This window comes from Periplaneta americana, chromosome 14, assembly GCF_040183065.1.
Source record: "Periplaneta americana isolate PAMFEO1 chromosome 14, P.americana_PAMFEO1_priV1, whole genome shotgun sequence".
Classification (NCBI taxonomy): domain Eukaryota; kingdom Metazoa; phylum Arthropoda; class Insecta; order Blattodea; family Blattidae; genus Periplaneta; species Periplaneta americana.
The window spans coordinates 8,154,230-8,173,312 of record NC_091130.1 but is presented as its reverse complement, the minus strand read 5'-3'; the positions used below and the strand labels follow the sequence as shown (position 1 = coordinate 8,173,312).

The 19,083-nt window shown below is 36.6% G+C and overlaps 2 protein-coding genes across 2 annotated transcripts in view; one reads left to right on the top strand and one right to left on the bottom strand.

Moving 5' to 3' along the window:
- Nucleotides 1-1,083: 1,083 nt before the first annotated feature.
- Nucleotides 1,084-10,844, bottom strand: Pex12 (peroxin 12). The gene is made up of 6 exons (XM_069844885.1): nt 10,590-10,844; nt 10,296-10,404; nt 9,831-10,188; nt 7,366-7,516; nt 5,697-5,782; nt 1,084-1,434 (listed from the first exon to the last, which is right to left on the bottom strand). Exons 1-6 carry the CDS (start codon nt 10,707-10,709, stop codon nt 1,317-1,319), a joined length of 942 nt encoding a protein of 313 aa, XP_069700986.1. The 5' UTR covers nt 10,710-10,844; the 3' UTR covers nt 1,084-1,316.
- Nucleotides 10,845-10,860: 16 nt separating this feature from the next.
- The window catches only part of Mer (ezrin/radixin/moesin family protein merlin), a 35,580-nt gene continuing 27,357 nt past the window's right edge, over nt 10,861-19,083 (top strand). The window contains exons 1-5 of the mRNA XM_069844884.1: nt 10,861-11,092; nt 11,175-11,304; nt 11,408-11,613; nt 15,554-15,781; nt 17,254-17,463. Coding sequence (XP_069700985.1) covers nt 10,994-11,092; nt 11,175-11,304; nt 11,408-11,613; nt 15,554-15,781; nt 17,254-17,463 — 873 coding nt within the window. The 5' untranslated portion in view covers nt 10,861-10,993. The remainder of the gene's footprint in view (nt 11,093-11,174; nt 11,305-11,407; nt 11,614-15,553; nt 15,782-17,253; nt 17,464-19,083) is intronic.

Genomic DNA, 19,083 nt, shown 5'->3' with positions numbered 1-19,083 from the left:
ACTACACCCCAACTCTGGCTACTAGCAACAGGCATCTATAATGAACACCGATCAAAATACCCCTCATTTCTCCTGTAAAACAACAACTGAATAGGCTACAGTGGACTATAGTGGACTTTATGTTGTCAGCAAACAGCTGGATACATTAAGAAGATTGATTGATAGAATTTTTTTAACTTTACTCATGGAATGCAAATGTCGCACGATGGTTGATTGGTCAATTCCTGAGTTAATTGATGTGGATCATCGTGAATAATTAGTGTTAGTGTTCAAATAATTTTCATAACAGTAGTAGTAGCAGTACTAGTAGTTTTATTTTATCTGGCAGAGTTAAGGCCATAAGGCCTTCTCTTCCACTCAACCAAGTTTCAATAATATACATGAAATACAAAATTATGTGATAGATTACAAAACAAAAGTCGGATGGTCTTTCTGAACGTGGAGAATAATTCATGTCAAAATGGCCCTCTTTGATATGAGAAAACCATTTTTGTTGCCTATTTCCTCCAATAGTGTTTCCTAGTAAACGACAAAAGTAGTTGTAGCGGCCCCCTTAGTTAAATTCAAAGGGATATGCTGGGAAATGCTCGTTTTTTTCTACCTGACACTCCATTTTCTTTAGTCTATAATTAACACAAACTTTGTCCATACCTGTGGAGTAATGGTCAGCGCGTCTGGCCGCGAAACCAGGTACGCCTGCAGTATATACTGACTACACCCCAACTCTGGCTACTAGCAACAGGCATCTATAATGAACACCGATCAAAATACCCCTCATTTCTCGTGAAAAACAACAACTGAATAGACTACAGTGGACTATAGTGGACTTTATGTTGTCAGCTGGATACATTAAGAAGATTGATTGATAGAATCCCGGTCGGTGCAAGTTACCTGGTTGAGGTTTTTTCTGGGGTTTTCTCTCAACCCAATACGAGCAAATGCTGGGTAACTTTCGGTGCTGGACTCCGGACTCATTTCACCGGCATTATCACCTTCATTTCATTCAGACGCTAAATAACCTAGATGTTGATACAGCGTCGTAAAATAACCCAATAAAATAAAAAAATAAATAAAAACACAAACTTTCTTAAAAACTGAAAAATTCAAGATGTATTCAGTAACATAATGTGATGACATTAAAACGACAAATCCTGAACAAACTTCTTACAAAGTCCCAATTACCATGAAAAACAAAAAATGCTACGAACTTTGAATCAATCTGTTACATAATACAATCTTGTATTTCTTTCTTAGCATGCCACAACCTTCTGATTTACAAATTAGATACAATATTCTATTCACACTGTCTACAAAGATCAGGAATCACTGGCATAGACTCGGATCAAGTCCCTCATATCTGCAGGGTACTTGGTCACAGGACAAGAGTGGTGTTCCTGTACATACTGCACGATGCATCGGTAGCAGAACACGTAACTGGAACAACAATCAAACCCAAAGATTTATGGCAGTAAGGAAATCACTGAAATCTTGAGTGATCGAAAAGTCGCGCACATCACAGTAAATAATTATATTTGTTAGGTTAATGCACAAAATACAGCAGCTACCAATAAAGTTTATATCTGTATCAGAAAAGCAAAAAGACCAACAAATTACGTTATTGAATAATTTCAAGGAAAAATTGTTCTGGGGCCGGGTATTGATCCCGGGACCCTTCGCTTAGCGCACAAACACTCTTCTGACTGAGCTACCCCAGGAACTATATACGACACCATCACAATTTTTCTTTGTATCCACACAACTCAAATGAGCTGACAAGATGCCAGAACTCAACTATGAGTGCACACAAATACTTGTGTGACTTAAATTGTGGCTTTCTGTTAACGTACCTCCAGTAAGGAATGTGTTATACAAATCTGGCTTTCAGGTAGTAGCTCCCTGTAAAGCAGGTTTGAATAATTTCAAGAAAAAATTGTTCGGCCGGGTATCGATCCCGGGACCCTTTGCTTAGCGCGCAAATGCTCTTCCGACTGAGCTACCCCAGGAACTATACACGACACCGTCAAATTTTTCTTTTTATATACACACAACTCACATGAGCTGACAAGATGCCAGAACTCAACTATGAGTGCACACAATACTGTGTGACTTAAATTGTGGCTTTCTGTTAACGTACCTCCAGTAACGAATGTGTTATACAAATCTGGCTTTCAGGCAGTAGCTCCCTGTAAAGCAGGTTTGGATAATTTCAAGGAAATATACCCGGCCCCAGAACAATTTTACCTTTAAATTATTCAAACCTGCTTTACAGGGAGCTATTACCTGAAAGCCAGATTTGCATAAAATTACGTTATTGCAACGTTATTGTGCATGTGCTAGCTCTTTTTACCATTTTTGATGCCACATTGTCAAACACCTGCTGTTGTAGTGTTCTTCATTACATCAGCTTGTGTGGGGATTATTTTTATAGACATTTCCTTTGAGATACCCCTTTGTGTGGAGTGTGGCATTATATGGAGCAGAAACATGGACATTACGACGAAGTGAAGAGAAACGAATACACACATTTGAAATGTGGATATGGAGAAGAATGGAGCGTGTGAAGTGGACAGACAGAATAAGAAATGAAGCTGTGTTGTAAAGAGTGGGTAAAGAAAGAATGATGCTGAAACTGATCAAAAAGAGAAAAAGGAATTGGCTGGGTCATTGGCTGAAAAGAAACTGCCTTCTGAAGGATGCACTGGAAGGAATAATGACAGAAGAAGATATCAGATGATAGACGACATTAAGATATATAGATCATATGTGGAGACTAAGAGGAAGGCAGAAATTTTTATTTTATTTTATTGGGTTATTTTACGACGCTGTATCAACATCTAGGTTATTTAGTGTCTGAATGAAATGAAGGTGATAATGCCAGTGAAATGAGTCCGGAGTCCAACACCGAAAGTTACCCAGCATTTGCTCGTATTGGGTTGAGGGAAAACCTCGGAAAAAACCTCAACCAGGTAACTTGCCCCGACCGGGATTCGAACCTGGGCCACCTGGTTTTGAGGCCAGACGCGCTGACCGTTACTCCACAGGTGTGGACGGCAGGAAAAAAAAAAAGGAATGATTGGAGAATACTGGGTTTGCAGTGAAAGACCTGCCCTTGGGCAGAACACTATGAATTTATATATATACTCCTGGAGGGAAAAATCTGTGGGCAGTTTAGTATTGCTCAAAATAGCAGGACTCCCAGACCTCTTCCTATCTGCAAATGATCCACATTCCCGAAAACACTTGATTATTCTGATTACCATCAGAGACTGTAGACTCAGGATATTTTTGACGAAAATTAGTTGTTTCTGAGAAAACGACATTTTACTTCCTCGATAAACTGCAGATGCCATATGGCCATCACACAACAGACAGATTCTAAAAATATTGTCGGCAGAGTTGAGGTGTAATCTTGTGACAGGATATACAATTAAAATAACTTTTATACAAATTACATGAAAACTGGTTTTAAAAATGGCGCCTGACCTTAAATGCTGATAAAACACAGGCTATTTGCTTCATGAAGTGCACGATGAAAAGAATCCCTAAACTTATCATATGCGATAAAGAGCTGGAGTATCAACCAACTGTCGAATATCTTGGCGTAACTCTGGACCAGAGGCTGTCCTGGCATCAGCATCTCCATCTGCTTAAAGGAAAAGCCATTGGACGCATAGTGCACATATTTCCACTATTAAAATCAGGCACCATAAGCATTAAATGGAAATTGCATCTCTATAAGGCTTTGGTACTGCCAATTATAACATATGGGGCTATATGAACAGCAATGCTTACAAACCACTACAGGTTGCACAAAACAAGGCTCTTAGACTGATCCATGGGTCTGACTGGTTTACTAGAACATCTCAGATACATGAAGATCTCAATATGTCATATATACAGGAAGTTCTTGTCAAAATTATGAGGAAGTTTTACAGTCGACTTCAAAGAAGCCCAAATTATTTCATTAAAAGAATTGGAGACTATGATGTAGACGACTTCAGACTGTATAGAACGCCAAAATAGCTATTTTCGATATTAGGTAATAATCTAACTTGTGATCTTGTGACACAGTGTAAGAAAGCACACACAAATTTTCAAACTTTTTTTTTTTCAAGGACATCACCGTCTTCGAATTTGTTCGAAGAAGAGATTCTATGAAGTAATAACACAAGGAACAATAACACAATAATGCAGTCAGGGACCCAAGAAGTCCGATACTGCATCAAAATCTAAGAAGAATTAAAAAAAAAAAAAAATACATGAACTGTTATTTTGATGTGCGCCACTTTTTTTTATCCCTCAGCACTTAGCTGGAGGCAGGTATGGCATAAAATCTAATCCATACAGTAAGCGTAAGATCCCATGTTTATAGACATACTGTTCCGGTAAGTCACTATGATGATTGTAAGTAAATTCATGTTATTTGTTATATAACTTACTGTTTAATAAGATAATGCATGTTATAACATAACTGTGCAATGCAATTGGCGGAGAAGGGGACAAACGTTTTTGCCATTATGGCATCTTCAGGTCCCAATATAAAGGTTAATGTTATTTTTGAACATTCGTATACCGTATATCTGGCTTCTGATAGTTTTCAAGTTTTACACATAGGCTACGAGTATTACTTTTTTTTGACACTATTAGATTACAAGTTTAAAAAATGTTTTGGATACAAATCATTTATGTTATTCACTTAGGGTTTAACATCCAACAATTACCCGGGTTCGATTCCCGGTCGGAGCAAGTTACCTGGTTGAGGTTTTTTCCGGAGTTTTCCCTCAACCCAATATGAGCAAGTGCTGGGTAACTTTCGGTGTTGGACCCCTGACTCATTTCACCAGCATTATCACCTTCATCTCATTCAGATGCTAAGATGTTGATAAAGCATCGTAAAATAACCTACTAGAATAAAAAAAAATCCAACAATTAAGTTGTAAATCACGGCAAAAGACAATAAATACTCAAAGTCTCTTAGTTAAAATACAAAGTAAATAAAATTGATCATTTCTTGTTAAAGTATATACAATTGGGCCTATTATTATTACCAGTATTATTATTATTATTACTATTATTATTATTATTATTATTATTATTATTATTACTCATACTCTAATCATTTGGCTAACAACATGCACTCTTGGATGGTCAGCGCATCTGGCTGCGAAACCAGGTGGCCCGGGTTCGAATCCCGGTCGGGGCAAGTTGCCTGGTTGAGGTTTTTTCCTGGGTTTTCCCTCAACCCAATACGAGTAAATGCTGGGTAACTTTCGGTGCTGGACCCCGGACTCATTTCACTGGCATTATCACCTTCATTTCATTCAGATGCTAAATAACCTGAGATGTTGATATAGTGTCGTAAAATAACCCAATGAAATAAAAAAAATGCACTCTTAGAACTTTTTTTTTTCAACAGCAAGATTTTGGCGTAGTCGCCATTAATCCATACGACCTCTTGCTTCCCTGTATCGGTCGCATTCACTGGATGATCCCCTTGGAACATAAATATCCTAAAATTATTTTAAAAGTTGTAGCTAAGGTAAAAATTTGTGAAGAGTGTAAAATTAACTTTATGTTACAAGAAAAATAAAACATGATAGATGCGAGTTGTATGAAATGCTATACTCTTTAAACAGAAAGTAATATATGTGAAAAATGTGCATGTGTCGTTAAAACAGCAATCCAAATTCTCTTACCCTGACACAGGTAACACTGTCTCTATCTTCCTGTTTTGTAGACAGATGGGGCAGATGCCGCTATATTGTTTGGCCTCAGCTGACACCTAGACAGACAAAAATAATACATTTCTTTGTCGAACCTATATCTGGTAGGGGCACTTGATTTATTATGACAATCAGAACGGCTGCTCTCCTTTCAATTCTGGTGTAAATTATGTATTATTAAGAGCTTTGTGTATAATTCCTTCGTAAAAGTATATTATATTAGTTTACACCGAATGAAAGATTTAAATGTAATATTGTACTTCATCACACATTCAAAATTACAGAACTAACTCGAAAAACACGTTCAAAGAATGAGTCTTTCCAAATGCCAAGGTCAAATAGTCCAACCCACAAAATTTGCATATTAAATTTATGGTCCATAGTCAATCTTTAGTCGATGTATTGTGGGTCCCTATCACCATGGCATGGCGCGTCCTCAGGTTGCGGATAGAGGAGACGGCCTCCAGATATGGAGGGTAGCTGCGAATATGTTGAATAAGCAGTCGTGGACAGCCGATAAGGTGTGGTCCTCCAGCTTGGGGGTTGGGCGAAGGGCTAACAACCCATCACCGTAAAAAAAACAGCTTGTTACGAAACCTAGCAATAAGCCTCGGAATGGGACTGATACTCCGGCACGGCTACAGCAAAGGAATAGGGTTATAGGATTTGATACATGGAACGTAACTAGTCTTTATAGAACAGGAGGGATAACATTAGTAGCAAAAAAACTAGCTAGATATAGAATAGACTTCGTGGGAGTACAAGAGGTTAGGTTAAATAGAAATGGCATATCACAAATAGGCGATTACTTGTTGTATTATGGGGAAGGAAACAATAATCATCAATTAGGAACGGGATTCTTTGTACATAAAAGAATAAAATCAGCAATTAGGAACATTAAATCCAGACGTTTGAGATGGGCAGGGCATGTAGCACGTATGGGCGAATCCAGAAATGCATATAGAGTGTTAGTTGGGAGGCCAGAAGGAAAAAGACCTTTAAGGAGGCCGAGACATAGATGGGAAGATAATATTAAAATGGATTTGAGGGAGGTGGGATATGATGGTAGAGATTGGATTAATCTTGCTCAGGATATGGACCAATGGTGGGCTTATGTGAGGGCGACAATGAACCTCCGGGTTCCTTAAAAGCCAGTAAGTAAGTAATTGTACTTCATCACACATTCAAAATTACAGAACTAACTCGAAAAAACACATTCAAAGAATGAGTTTATTCAAATGCCAAGGTCAATTGAGGTGCTCAGCGCACAAATAGGCCAACCCACAAAATTTGCATATTGAGTTTATGGCCCATAGTCGATCTTCATTTGAAGAAGGATGAAGTTAGCTTTGTGCACTATTTTCCTAATTCGACAATCAGTGACTACTATATTTCGAAAGTCTATAGACATATTTGCCTACAAGACAGGGAAATGGCAGGCAATTTTGCCAGAAGCCCTCTCTTTCAAAAGTGTGCCTTCACGTGTAATATGCTTTCGATTTGTATTGCCCTTTGCCAATGGCAAGCAATGTGTATTCAGTAGACGAGCAATAGTGACTAGCCATTCAGTTAACTGCAAGTGTTAAAATGTAAAATGCCATGTGTATGAGGCTATTACTTCGTTTCAGTATGGTGACAGTACCTCTGGAGCAGGTGGCAGAGGTAGGGCAGTAAAACTGGAGCGCAGCTTGTCCTCTGCATGCCACCACTGCAAGAACTGAAGGAAGAATGCACCAAGTTCCATTGTACGCATCAGGACATACTTCAAAGACTTCGCCGACCACAATGGATACCTGAGTATTAAGGCAGTACATTTAAAACACATATTTCATTAAACTGAAAGACACAGTTCATAAAAAAATATATCTAATATAATACTTAAACTTTTAAAAATATCCCATAATCTTTTAATAGCTGACAGACAAAAGAGTACAAAGCAAATAAGAGTTCTTTACCTTAGTCTAGGTTTGCATAGCCAAATTTATACGCATTTGAGCAATTTCGCCATTTCAGTAATATACAATAAAATGTCACCGTAACGAATTTAAAAGAACATCCAAAACATATCATAGTTCGTATGATGAAAGAGTGATGGAACGGAGAAAAATTCTCTCCGGCGCCGGGATTTGAACCCGGGTTTTCAGCTCTACGTGCTGATGCTTTATCCACTAAGCCACGCCGGATACAACCCCGACGTCGGTCAGAATTGTCTCAGATTAAGCTCCATCTCTTGAGTTCCCTCTAGTGGCCGCCCTCTGCACTACGTCATAGATATCTATGAACGCAGGACCGAAGTCCATACATGTGTTGAGGTGCACTCGAATGAGTGACTGGTTGGCCGGGATCCGACAGTATAGGCGCCGTCTTAAATCACAAAGTGATTTTTTATTACGCATATCATATATATTTTGATGTACCGAAGTACATATGATATTTCCATGCAGATATTCTGCGTCATCATATGATGAAAGAGTGATGGAACGGAGAAAAATTCTCTCCGGCGCCGGGATTTGAACCCAGGTTTTCAGCTCTACGTGCTGATGCTTTATCCACTAAGCCACACATGGAAATATCATATGTACTTCGGTACATCAAAATATATATCATAGTTCGTTAAAACGAAATTTCGTTAAACTGACATTGATATTAGTGAACAATACCTCTAAAGAATCTAGCAACTGGAATTAAAAGAAGCATTTTTACAGTGCCTTTTTAACTTGGCTATTTAACGACGCTGTATCAACTACTGGGTTATTTAGCGTCGATGAACTTGGTAATAGCGAGATGAGGCTGAAAATTCGCCATGTAATTCACATTAGAGTTGCGGAAAACCTCGGAAAAAAACCCAACCAGGTAATAAGCCCAAGAAAAGTATTGAATCATCAGACAAATGTTCCTATCACCTGAGCTACACCAATGGCGGAAACCATTCATGTGTTAAATGTTATGTTTTATTTAACGACGCTCGCAACTGCAGAGGTTATATCAGCGTCGCCGGATGTGCCGGAATTATGTCCCGCAGGAGTTCTTTTACATGCCAGTAAATCTACTGAAATGAGCCTGTCGCATTTAAGCACACTTAAATGCCATCGACCTGGCCCGGGATCGAACCCGCAAACTTGGGCATAGAAGGCCAGTGCTATACCAACTCGCCAAGCAGGTCGACCCATTCATGTATACCGTAAAGTGGGGTGACTTTGAACTCCGAGGTGACTTTGAACAGTAATTTAGCTCCTTTCTAAATTAAATGCTGCACCCTATTGCGAAAAAAACTGAACTAATTTATTGACAACTTAAACAGTTTTTTCGCAATTGGGTGCAGCATTTAATTTAGAAAGGCGCTAAATTACTGTTCAAAGTCACCTCAGCGTTCAAAGTCACCCCACTTTACAGTATGAGTTAATGATGCAAGCCATATTCAGAATTAGTGATATTGGAAAACTAGCCACTACAGCTCTAGTATTAAAAATGACGTAATAGGTAGGACAGCACAGGACACCAGCATAGTCTCAAGGTTATGAGTGGAACTCCTAATCTGAGGTTGTGGGTTCGAATCTTGATTGCCCCCACCCCCAACTAAAAGGGGAATGTCTGGATAAGCTCGTAATTGATACAGTATTATTTAAATAACCCATTAAAAGAAAACAGCTATGAGAATTAATAAATTACATAATACATATGAATGTGTGTTACGAATATAATATTAATTGAAAAGATTAAAAATCGGCAGTGACGGCTCAACAGTGGAGGTAAGGGAAAGCCAAACGCCCCAAGTTTTTTTTTTTTATACTATATACTTTATTACCAGGGCTAGGATTTTTATGCTCTAAAAATCGCCAAAATATGCGCTATACAAGACCCAGTACAATCAATCCTCACCAACCAAAAGGAAAGATGTTTCAATACACACTTTAATGGAATTTGAAAATTGGGATCATAATTTTATAGAACCATTTGTCTATACCGAATATTTGTGGTCATTTACAAGAGGTCTATATAAAAATTGAATGAATTAATAGGTCTCAGCATAGCTCAGATGGTAAGAGCACTCAGCGCGCCAAGCTGAGGATCCTAAGTTCGATAATATATAATTTTCTGGACACTCACTTGGTTTCCTCTTCCATGTCGGCTGCATACTGAAGAGTAACACCTGCTAGCCGTAGAAGTGGTGAATGAGTTGAAGTATTGCCACTCATGTAATAGAGGTAATTCCCTAGAATGCTGCTCTCCCAGACAAGATGAAGGGCAGAGTGTAGTCGCAGTAGCACCTGACCCCATCCCCGAGGAATTCCTTCGAGCTGGTACTGTGTTATTCTGTCCTCCAACTTGGCTCGCAAGTAGGGCACTAGGCACAGACACACCAGAGACATAGCCTCCTCTCGTGGAGGCAGTCGAGGGAATGTAGATGAGATGCCACGTAAGGGAATGCGTTGCAAGTCGTAAAATGCTTCCGCAAATGAAGCTCCTTCATTGAGAAATATATAAGAAATGAAAACAAACTTCGTTAACTAAATAAAACTGTATTTACAAAATGGTTGTTTAAAAGCAGCAAAAGCCACTTTTCGAACTTACCATGGTTCCTTAAGTAGTGAAACTGAAGAATGGTATTAAATGCAAAATAAACTTCTTCAAACCAATTCACAAGCCATCCATAACGATCAGGATTACAAGTTGCTAAGAACTGAAACAAGAAGTGAGTTTATTTCTTTAATGAAAAACGCTGTCATGTAGCGTTAACTATGAAAAATTAACGTTAAAATCTACGACTTAATAACGTTTTATTCATATTAATATTTACTTTCATACGTTTTTAATAATTTATTGTAAAAACCAGTCAGCTTGCATGAATCAGCTGATTTCTTTTACCGTAGCAACTCGCTTCAGAGCTGGATGAAATGTCACTGACAGCGAATCTTGAGCAACTACTTCGAATATAGAAGGTTTTGCTTGTGAAGTAGCTGTTAAATATGCTCCTCGTTCAGCCATTATGCATGTTAGCACTCCAATCACGCGATAATCTTTAAATATTTTGCACCATATCGCTCATTGTAACTTTGAAGGTTGCCATGTTTGTAAACAAACGAATCGTGCGTCAAGTCGCACACAACAGGTTTGGTGCGCCATTGCGGAGATTGCGCAGGGCGACACAGGGTGGGTCACAGCAAAATAAGCGGGTTGAATAATCATGTTTTATGGTGCTAGTTCTTCAGTGTCCTGCGAAAGCTATTTTTGGAGATTCTGATTTTATTTTGTAATGTTTGTCGACAAAAATGAAGGATAAAATGCCTCCATTTAGGCGAAAGAAATCGGGAAAGTCGTTTCCCGTCAAAGTGTATACTTTGGATGCTGAATTGGAATTCAATTTGGAGGTTAGTTGAAATACATTATTGCCTTTGTATATACCTTAAAGTTGTAATGAAGTGTATTTTATGAGCTTACTTTTATTTACAGTGGAGAGCGACAGGACGGGACCTATTTGATTTGGTATGTCGTACAATCGGTCTAAGAGAAACTTGGTACTTTGGATTGCAGTATGAAGATTCCAAAGGATTCATTTCATGGCTTAAGTTAGACAAGAAAGGTAATTATTTGGCTGTTATTTAGGCAGAAAATAATCACTAAGTACAAAAAATAAGTTACTACAAAAAGTGAAGACAGTACTTATAAATGTGGTGATTTTCCAGTTCAGGATCAAGGAATCTCACAACAGCCTACAACATCTTTCATGTTTCTCGGAAAGTTCTACCCAGAAGATGTAGCTGAAGAGCTAGTTCAGGAAGTAACCCAACATTTGTTCTTCCTACAAGTGAAACAAGCTATTCTCTCTATGGACATCTATTGCCCTCCAGAAGCATCTGTTTTGCTAGCTTCCTATGCTGTGCAAGCAAAGGTATTTCATGGAATTCTTTATTTATTCTGTGGTAATTGAAGTAGGTTAGGTTTACAGATTCTGACCTAAGATTGGTATTATGCGTAATGAAAAATGTGATAAGTGTGAAGGCACTTTTACATAGTTGACAATTATTATTTTCATATCACGTAGGCTACATGACATTTATTGCATTATGATGAACTTCGAAGTTCTGCAGCCCCATGGCATTTATATTTAGGCATATATACGTATCCAAATAATGGCTAAATTATATTTCTGCCACATTTATGTGGCTTTTATGTGTTGGAATTTGTTTAACCTATTATGTAATCGAAATCTCAACTTTCATATCGAGAATGTTGTTGAAAAAATCAGTTTAAAGAGAAGCAATAGACATTTCTCTTCAAAGAATGTGGAAATAGTAGGCCTATATTTAGGCATATAATTTTACTTTTACTTTTGTACATACTCTGGGAAAGACTGCATTCATGTCATGTTTTAGTGCAAATTGACGAAAAATATTTAAGAAATCTAGAATAAAATATTTGAAAACAATGGAAGTGAAGTATTTTTATATTGGTAGTACCTAATGGAATTCCTCAAGGATCAATATTAGGTCTCCCCTTATAAAAGATGTAGGTCATCCCATATTATTTGCAGATGACACAAGTATAGTAATTACAGCCAATAACTCCAACACATTCCAATCTTCAACAGAGGAAATTCTCTTCAAAATATGTGACTGGTTCTCAGTCAATAAATTAGTATTAAATTGTAACAAAACTAACATAATTCAATTTAAATCCTGTCCAAATTCAACGTCGCAAATTTCTAGCGCAATAATTAACAATAGATCCCTATTAGAAACAACAACAACCAAATTTCTTGGCTTAAAAATCGATAATGTGTTAAATTAGAAAAATCATATTAAAGAAATTACCCCCAAACTAAATTCAGCATGTTTTGCTATTAGATCTAGGCAAAAGATAGTAAATATCAGTACCTTAAAAACAATATACTTTGCATACTTCCACTCAGTAATGAGTTTTGGAATAATATTCTGGGGAAATTCCACAGATAGTAACAATATATTTCTATTACAAAAAAGAGTAATTAGAATAATAGTAGGTGCCAAATCTAGGCAATCGTGTAGGACTATTTTAAAAAAACTACAAATAATGCCCATGGCTTGTCAGTATATCTTTTCATTAATAGTCTTCCTCATATGTAATCGTGAAAACTTTGTAACTAATTCAACAGTTCATAGCATAAATACACGTCAAAAAAATGACTTTCATACTCCATCGGCAAGTCTATCGTGCTATCAAAAAGGAGTACATTATATGGCAGTAAAAATTTTTAATAGCCTCCCTATGGATATAAAAAATGAAACTCAAAACATAAAATTATTTAGGGCCAAATTAAAGAAGTACCTAATTTCTCACGCCTTCTATTCTGTAGGTGAATTCATGACATTCAATAACACTTCATGAAATTGATACTAAACCTTTGTGTTATACTAGTAGACTATATTGTAAATCTCGTCTGTATATATTTCATCTAGACTGTGACTATAAATTAAGATTTTATAATAGTATTAAGTTTTTTTACTTGTTCCATATTCTAGCTGTAAGCATGTATGAATACCATGGAATGTTAATAAATACAATGCAATACAATATGTTTAGGCTATATACGTTCTAACAGTCCTTATGATTACGCACTAAATCAACTGTTGTGCGTATTGCTATACCCACTGTCTTTACCTTAACGAATTAGTCCTCTAGGCCTATTTAAGGTTTCTGTTCATTTCGGAAGTCATGCTATAGAACATTTCTATTAAAATTGCCTTCTATTTCATTTAATGTATGGGTATTGTTCTGTAAATGTGAATCACAGGGATTAAAGTCTATGGATTGAAGTCTAGTTTTAGATCAGTGGTACTCATATGCATGAGGCTCTCAAAGATATTTATTGCGGCTCTTGAACTGATATTACTGTTGCTGTTCTTTTTCTGGGAATTATTTTTTAATTTCTGTAATAATGTGCAACTGGAGGAAACTTTGGTCACCCTTGATCATTACTGCTAATGAAGGTGTTCAACAATGACATGTATTCGTTTTCTTTAAAAAGGCAGTGTTTTGTCTCATGTGCTTATTATGTCTTGATGTAATAATGGATTATAACGTTTTTTATCTTAATAGACATTACAATAGCTCGCATTCACATTTTGATAAATATCCAAAACATTCTCAATCAAAAACTGACAAACTGAAAATGTAAAAAATGCCTGTTATATCTGAAGAAAGTACTGTACTCCAACCACGAGAAAGTCTCCAGGGAATGAGAGGGAGCGGGGTGATGCTGTGAATGAATGTTGATGTCATAAGGTCACACAGGTGGGTACTCGTATCTCTATTGGCTAGCTCTCACAGCACAAACAACACTGATACACACATATTTATACTACCCTAGTTACAACATTAGATCACGGTCAATCTCCTGTTCTTTTAATCTCTCCATACAGGAAATAACATATGCAGGAGAGCGCATGATTTTTAAACTGGCGTTATAACGGTAATATTATCTATCTACTTCGTTCCAATAGATGACGCAATAGTAAGCGCATTCCTTTCACGGTTTATCTCCTGGTTGGAGAACAGTAATGTCTTCTACTGTACATAAACAAAATTTACATCAAAAGCATCGTACCACGTAACAGAAATTAAGCTATTTACAGATGAAAGTTTATTAAGAAGTGTCCACACCTGTGGAGTAACGGTTAGCGTGTTTGGCAGCGAAACCAGGTGGTCCGGGTTCGAATCCTGGTTGAGGTTTTTCCGGGGTTTTTCCTCAACCCAATATGAGCAAATCATAAGTAACTATTGGTTCTGGACCCCGAACCCATTTCATCAGCATTATCACCATTTCATTCAGACACTAAATAACCTGAGATATTGATACAGTGTCGTAAAATAACCTACTAAAAAATTATTAAAAAGTGCCTTCTATCTGTGAGTGATGTCTTATTTCACAAATTTCCAAATTCAAAATGGATTACAGGTTAAATAAAAAAAATCAACCTGCTTGTATTGATACCATTTTCCAGAAGAGTAGCAGAGTCCGCCCTTCAGCTTCAAAATAATAGTAGTGTGTTAGTTCTGTTACTTTATATTGAAATAATAATATTAAGAAGAAGAACAAGAAAAAGAATATCATCATCCAAACAACTATAAGTCCCATGGCCTGTTACGGTTCCAGTGAGTCGTCATAATAATAATAATAATAATAATAATAATAATAATAATAATAAAATTACTATTTCACAATTTTGGCTCTTCTCTAATTTCTAGTGAGTACCACAATCATAAAATGTCTTGGTAATCTGATTGTTGAAAAATTGAAGTAGGCCCTATGTATAATCGCATTGTTGTGTATGAAATAATCGTATGTTTTCTGTTTTTGTGCTAGTTTACTGAGTCAATAGATCATTAACATATCTCTCAGAATTCTCTGGTTTATTCTGAAACAGTGAGCTCAGTATTATATGAGCATTGATTACACAACGGATGAAGTCCAATTTTCATTTCATGTAAGAAGATCTCGCATCACTAATTTGTGCACTATATATTTCTTTGTTATTATGCAGATGCTTCTTTAGTTCCCCCCCCCCCTCCCACCACAATGGGAACTTCACGAAAGTATTGCTTGTAAATATTGTTTGTTCCACTGTATAATGTTCATTTCACTGCACACTGACATTAACAGATACATCTTTCGAAGTGAAAGCACATTAGACGTGGAATGCATCATGCTTATTGTGAAAATTTGATTTTATACCATTGTAATCTCCATTTAACAAAGTTGTACTAGTATAAAATGTTTACATAATGAACAATTCAAGTATTTCATACTTTATTTTCGAAGGACTGCTACACTGTATAATTGATGCTTTTAGTATGGTGACTATGATGATTCAACGTACAAGCCAGGGATGTTGGCGAGTGAAGACCTGTTGCCACAGAGGGTGATTGATCAGTACCAGATGACCCCCGAAATGTGGGAAGACCGCATCAAGATTTGGTATGCAGATCACAGAGGAATGTCGCGAGACGAGGCAGAGATGGAATATCTAAAGATTGCGCAAGATTTGGACATGTACGGTGTTAACTATTTCCCTATCAGCGTGAGTAATCAGTTTGCTTTTGTCGCTTGTGGGGCTTTTCTTGCTTATACTTGCCTGTCAAGCAATGCAGAGAGCTGCTCTGTGTAAGTCAGAACTGTCATAAAAACTATACGGACATTTAGAAGAAAAGTTTTAGGTTTTACACCTTGTATTGGACATAAATAATATCTGCAGTGTTTTGCATGTTCTGGCATCAGCATAATTAGAATGAATGAGTTCATATTATGTCCATCAACCCATATTTTGTGGATTTTAACTACGTGCAATTGCAAACTTTAATTTAGCACGCAAGCTTAAAATCTAATGTAGGCAGATACTTAATGCCTGTGTAATTGGTAGTACAGTGAAACTTCCCAATAGCGGACACCGCCGGGGAAAAATTAAATGTCCATTATTGAGAAGTGTCCGCTATTTAGAAAATCGTTAGTATGTATACAGTACATTAAAATTTCTCATACGTATTCAACACTATATTTTACAGTACAGTACAGTAGACAGTATTCATCCAAAGAGAAATCGTACCAGTAAATGTTTTGTAAATGAAATAAACATCAGTCACTGTACCACTCCACCTCACACAAAGAAATCTAGAATTGCATTCTCAGTGTATGATTTTAAAATAACATCCTTGTTTTTCAAAATTTCACTAACCTGAGTTTTTCCCACATTAAACTTTGTGGCCAGCTCACGAACACTTAATTTCTCCTTCTCATTATGCTTTACAATTTCCACTTTATCTTTTAGTGACAAACGTTTATGTTTTTGTGACATTTTTAATGTGACTACTTCCGAACACTCAACTTGACAAACTAAGAGAGTACGGACTGCTCACGTACAGTATCACAACTAACAACTGTGCTGCTTACCTTAAAGAACGTTCAAATGCACGATAATGATTGTTGCAAAGAATTCCGTTTAATTTACAACTGTCTTTTTCTTTTTTTCTTTCACGCTGTCCGTTATTTGGAAGTTTTAATTGTTGCTGGGAGATACATTTCAGTGTGCGCGTCCGTTATTGAGAATGTCCGCTATTTGGAAGAATTTTATCATAAGGGCCAATGTTATTTTGCAGGGAATTTTAAAATGTCCGCTATTGAGAGGAGTTCACTATTGGGAAGTGTCCGTTAAGGGAAGTTTCACTGTAGTTGCGTAATTTTATTGGTAGAGGAGTTTACAACTGCAACTCACTGCTTGGCAAGAAGTTGCAGAACTTCAAACTTTTTAGAACCATATTTATAATACTTCACAGAGACAGACAGTCATTGGCATAGAAACTATTGTCAGAGTCACGGTAGAGACTGGAGGAAAAGGGAAGAAAATTTCACTTACACACTTGGAAGTTTAATTGTGGAGATTACTTGGCGTTGTTACAAAATGCATTGTCATTCAGTAGACTATGTCACTGTAATAGAATGTTAAGAACAGAACACACAGGAATCTGTGATTCAGAAAGAATGTTTTGCTTATTACAGAATAAAAAGGACACAGAGCTGTGGCTAGGTGTCACTGCGCTAGGACTCAATATCTATGAGAAGGAAAACAAACTGACGCCCAAAACTACCTTCACATGGTCTGAGATCAGACACATCAGCTTCGATGACAAGAAGTTCATCATCAAGCCAGTGGAGAAATCATCACCGAACTTTGTCTTCTTCTCGCAGAAAGTTCGCATGAACAAGCTGGTGAGTACTTGTAACTTAGTTCAGGACTTCTGTCTGTTGATAAATGAAATAGGTACAGCATTTGACGCTAGTCTCATTACATAAATAAATAAATAAATAAGCTTTTTTATGCTCGACCATGCCGAAATGTAGTAATTATACACCTGGTAGCAGCCTTTTAATGGACCTCATTAAAGTACACTTATTCATTAAAGTTCAGGTTTTCCACCAATCAGAAAGCAATATGAAAGCGGAAGTATCGATTATTCTCGGATATGCAATCAAAAGACAACTAGCAAAACGTCACGGAGGCTGGAAATCCAATACTGTCACAGAAGGTTATGTTCTGTTACTATAATAATTAGCGTTAATTGTAAATAATATTCAAATAAATTCAATTTGTCATCTCGTTTTCCAATGTATAATTCAATTTCAAGGCTATATCAAGATTAATGTTTCTTTTACTCTCTAGAATATATCAAGGTCGTCGACATCTGTTTCTCGGTAAAAATCAATACTTTCGCGTCTACGCACATCTCACAATTCACGAGGTAAGCTATTTCACAAGGTCAGTTCCGCTCCTCACTTAGATAACAATAATAACAATAACATGAATACTTATGAATAATTTCAAGTTAGAAATATGGTCGAGCATAAAAAGTCGTATGAAACTTGACTATAATGGTAATTAAGATGCTCGTATGAAAATTGTGAAACTCGCTTGCACTCATTTCATAAACATACTCGCGTCTTAATTATTACTATTATAGGCTCGTTGCATAATGTACTATTATTCTTCCAGTGTACTTCTTCCTTGTTACTATGTAGTACGCAAGTGAAAGTGTGTTTAAGGAATACTGGTTACAATCATTCTGTCCCATATAATAAGTGTGATGTTCTTCAGGTTTCAGTATTTCACAACTCTTAATGTTTGTGGTGAAGCAGGTATAATCTCTCCGTCACCTTAGAAACTACATTTCTGTTGCTATAATCTCCTTATCTTGAAGAATTTGAAGGCAGTTTATACATCAGACCTATAAACAGAATTTACAGTAACATTTTTTTGGATTTTTATGAAATTTTAGCACTGATATATTTCAAAAGAGTTTAGTTTGGCATGCGTATGAGTTGCAGAAATTGTACTGATGTATTATCAGAATTTTCTGAGGAGAGAACAGAGTAATTACTTGCTGTATTTACTCCAAATATGACCCTATCACATACAAGACCCTTCCCCCTAATTTTTTGCCAGTTGAAGAGAAAACCAACTCAAAATTTAAAGTTTTACGAAAACTGCATTTTAAAGCATGTTGCTGTGAAAAAGCAATGTGATCATTGAAATCACTCCAAATTCTGTTAATGATATTTTATATACTACAAGTTTCAAATTAGACTGTGTTGAATTGAATTTTTCACAGCAACGTGAAGCTTTAAAATGCAATATTCTCAAAATATATATATATATATATATTTTTTGTTCATCAACATCCTAGGAGGTGCTCCATGTGATTTCCATCAAAAACAAGAAAAAAAAAGTCTAATAAGAAGGGGTCCTAAAATAAAATTTTATACGTGATGGCTTTGAAATTGGTGCACACCCTGTTACCCTTTTGTTTACTGCAATTTTTGATAGGATACCGT

Coding starts and splice junctions, on each gene's coding strand:
- Pex12 (XM_069844885.1), bottom strand. CDS start 10,709: ATGGCTGAACGAGGAGCATATTTAACAGCTACTTCACAAGCAAAACCT. Junction 10,405..10,589: donor CTCTGAAGCGAGTTGCTACG/GTAAAAGAAATC, acceptor TTCTTGTTTCAG/TTCTTAGCAACTTGTAATCC. Junction 10,189..10,295: donor TCACTACTTAAGGAACCATG/GTAAGTTCGAAA, acceptor TTCTCAATGAAG/GAGCTTCATTTGCGGAAGCA.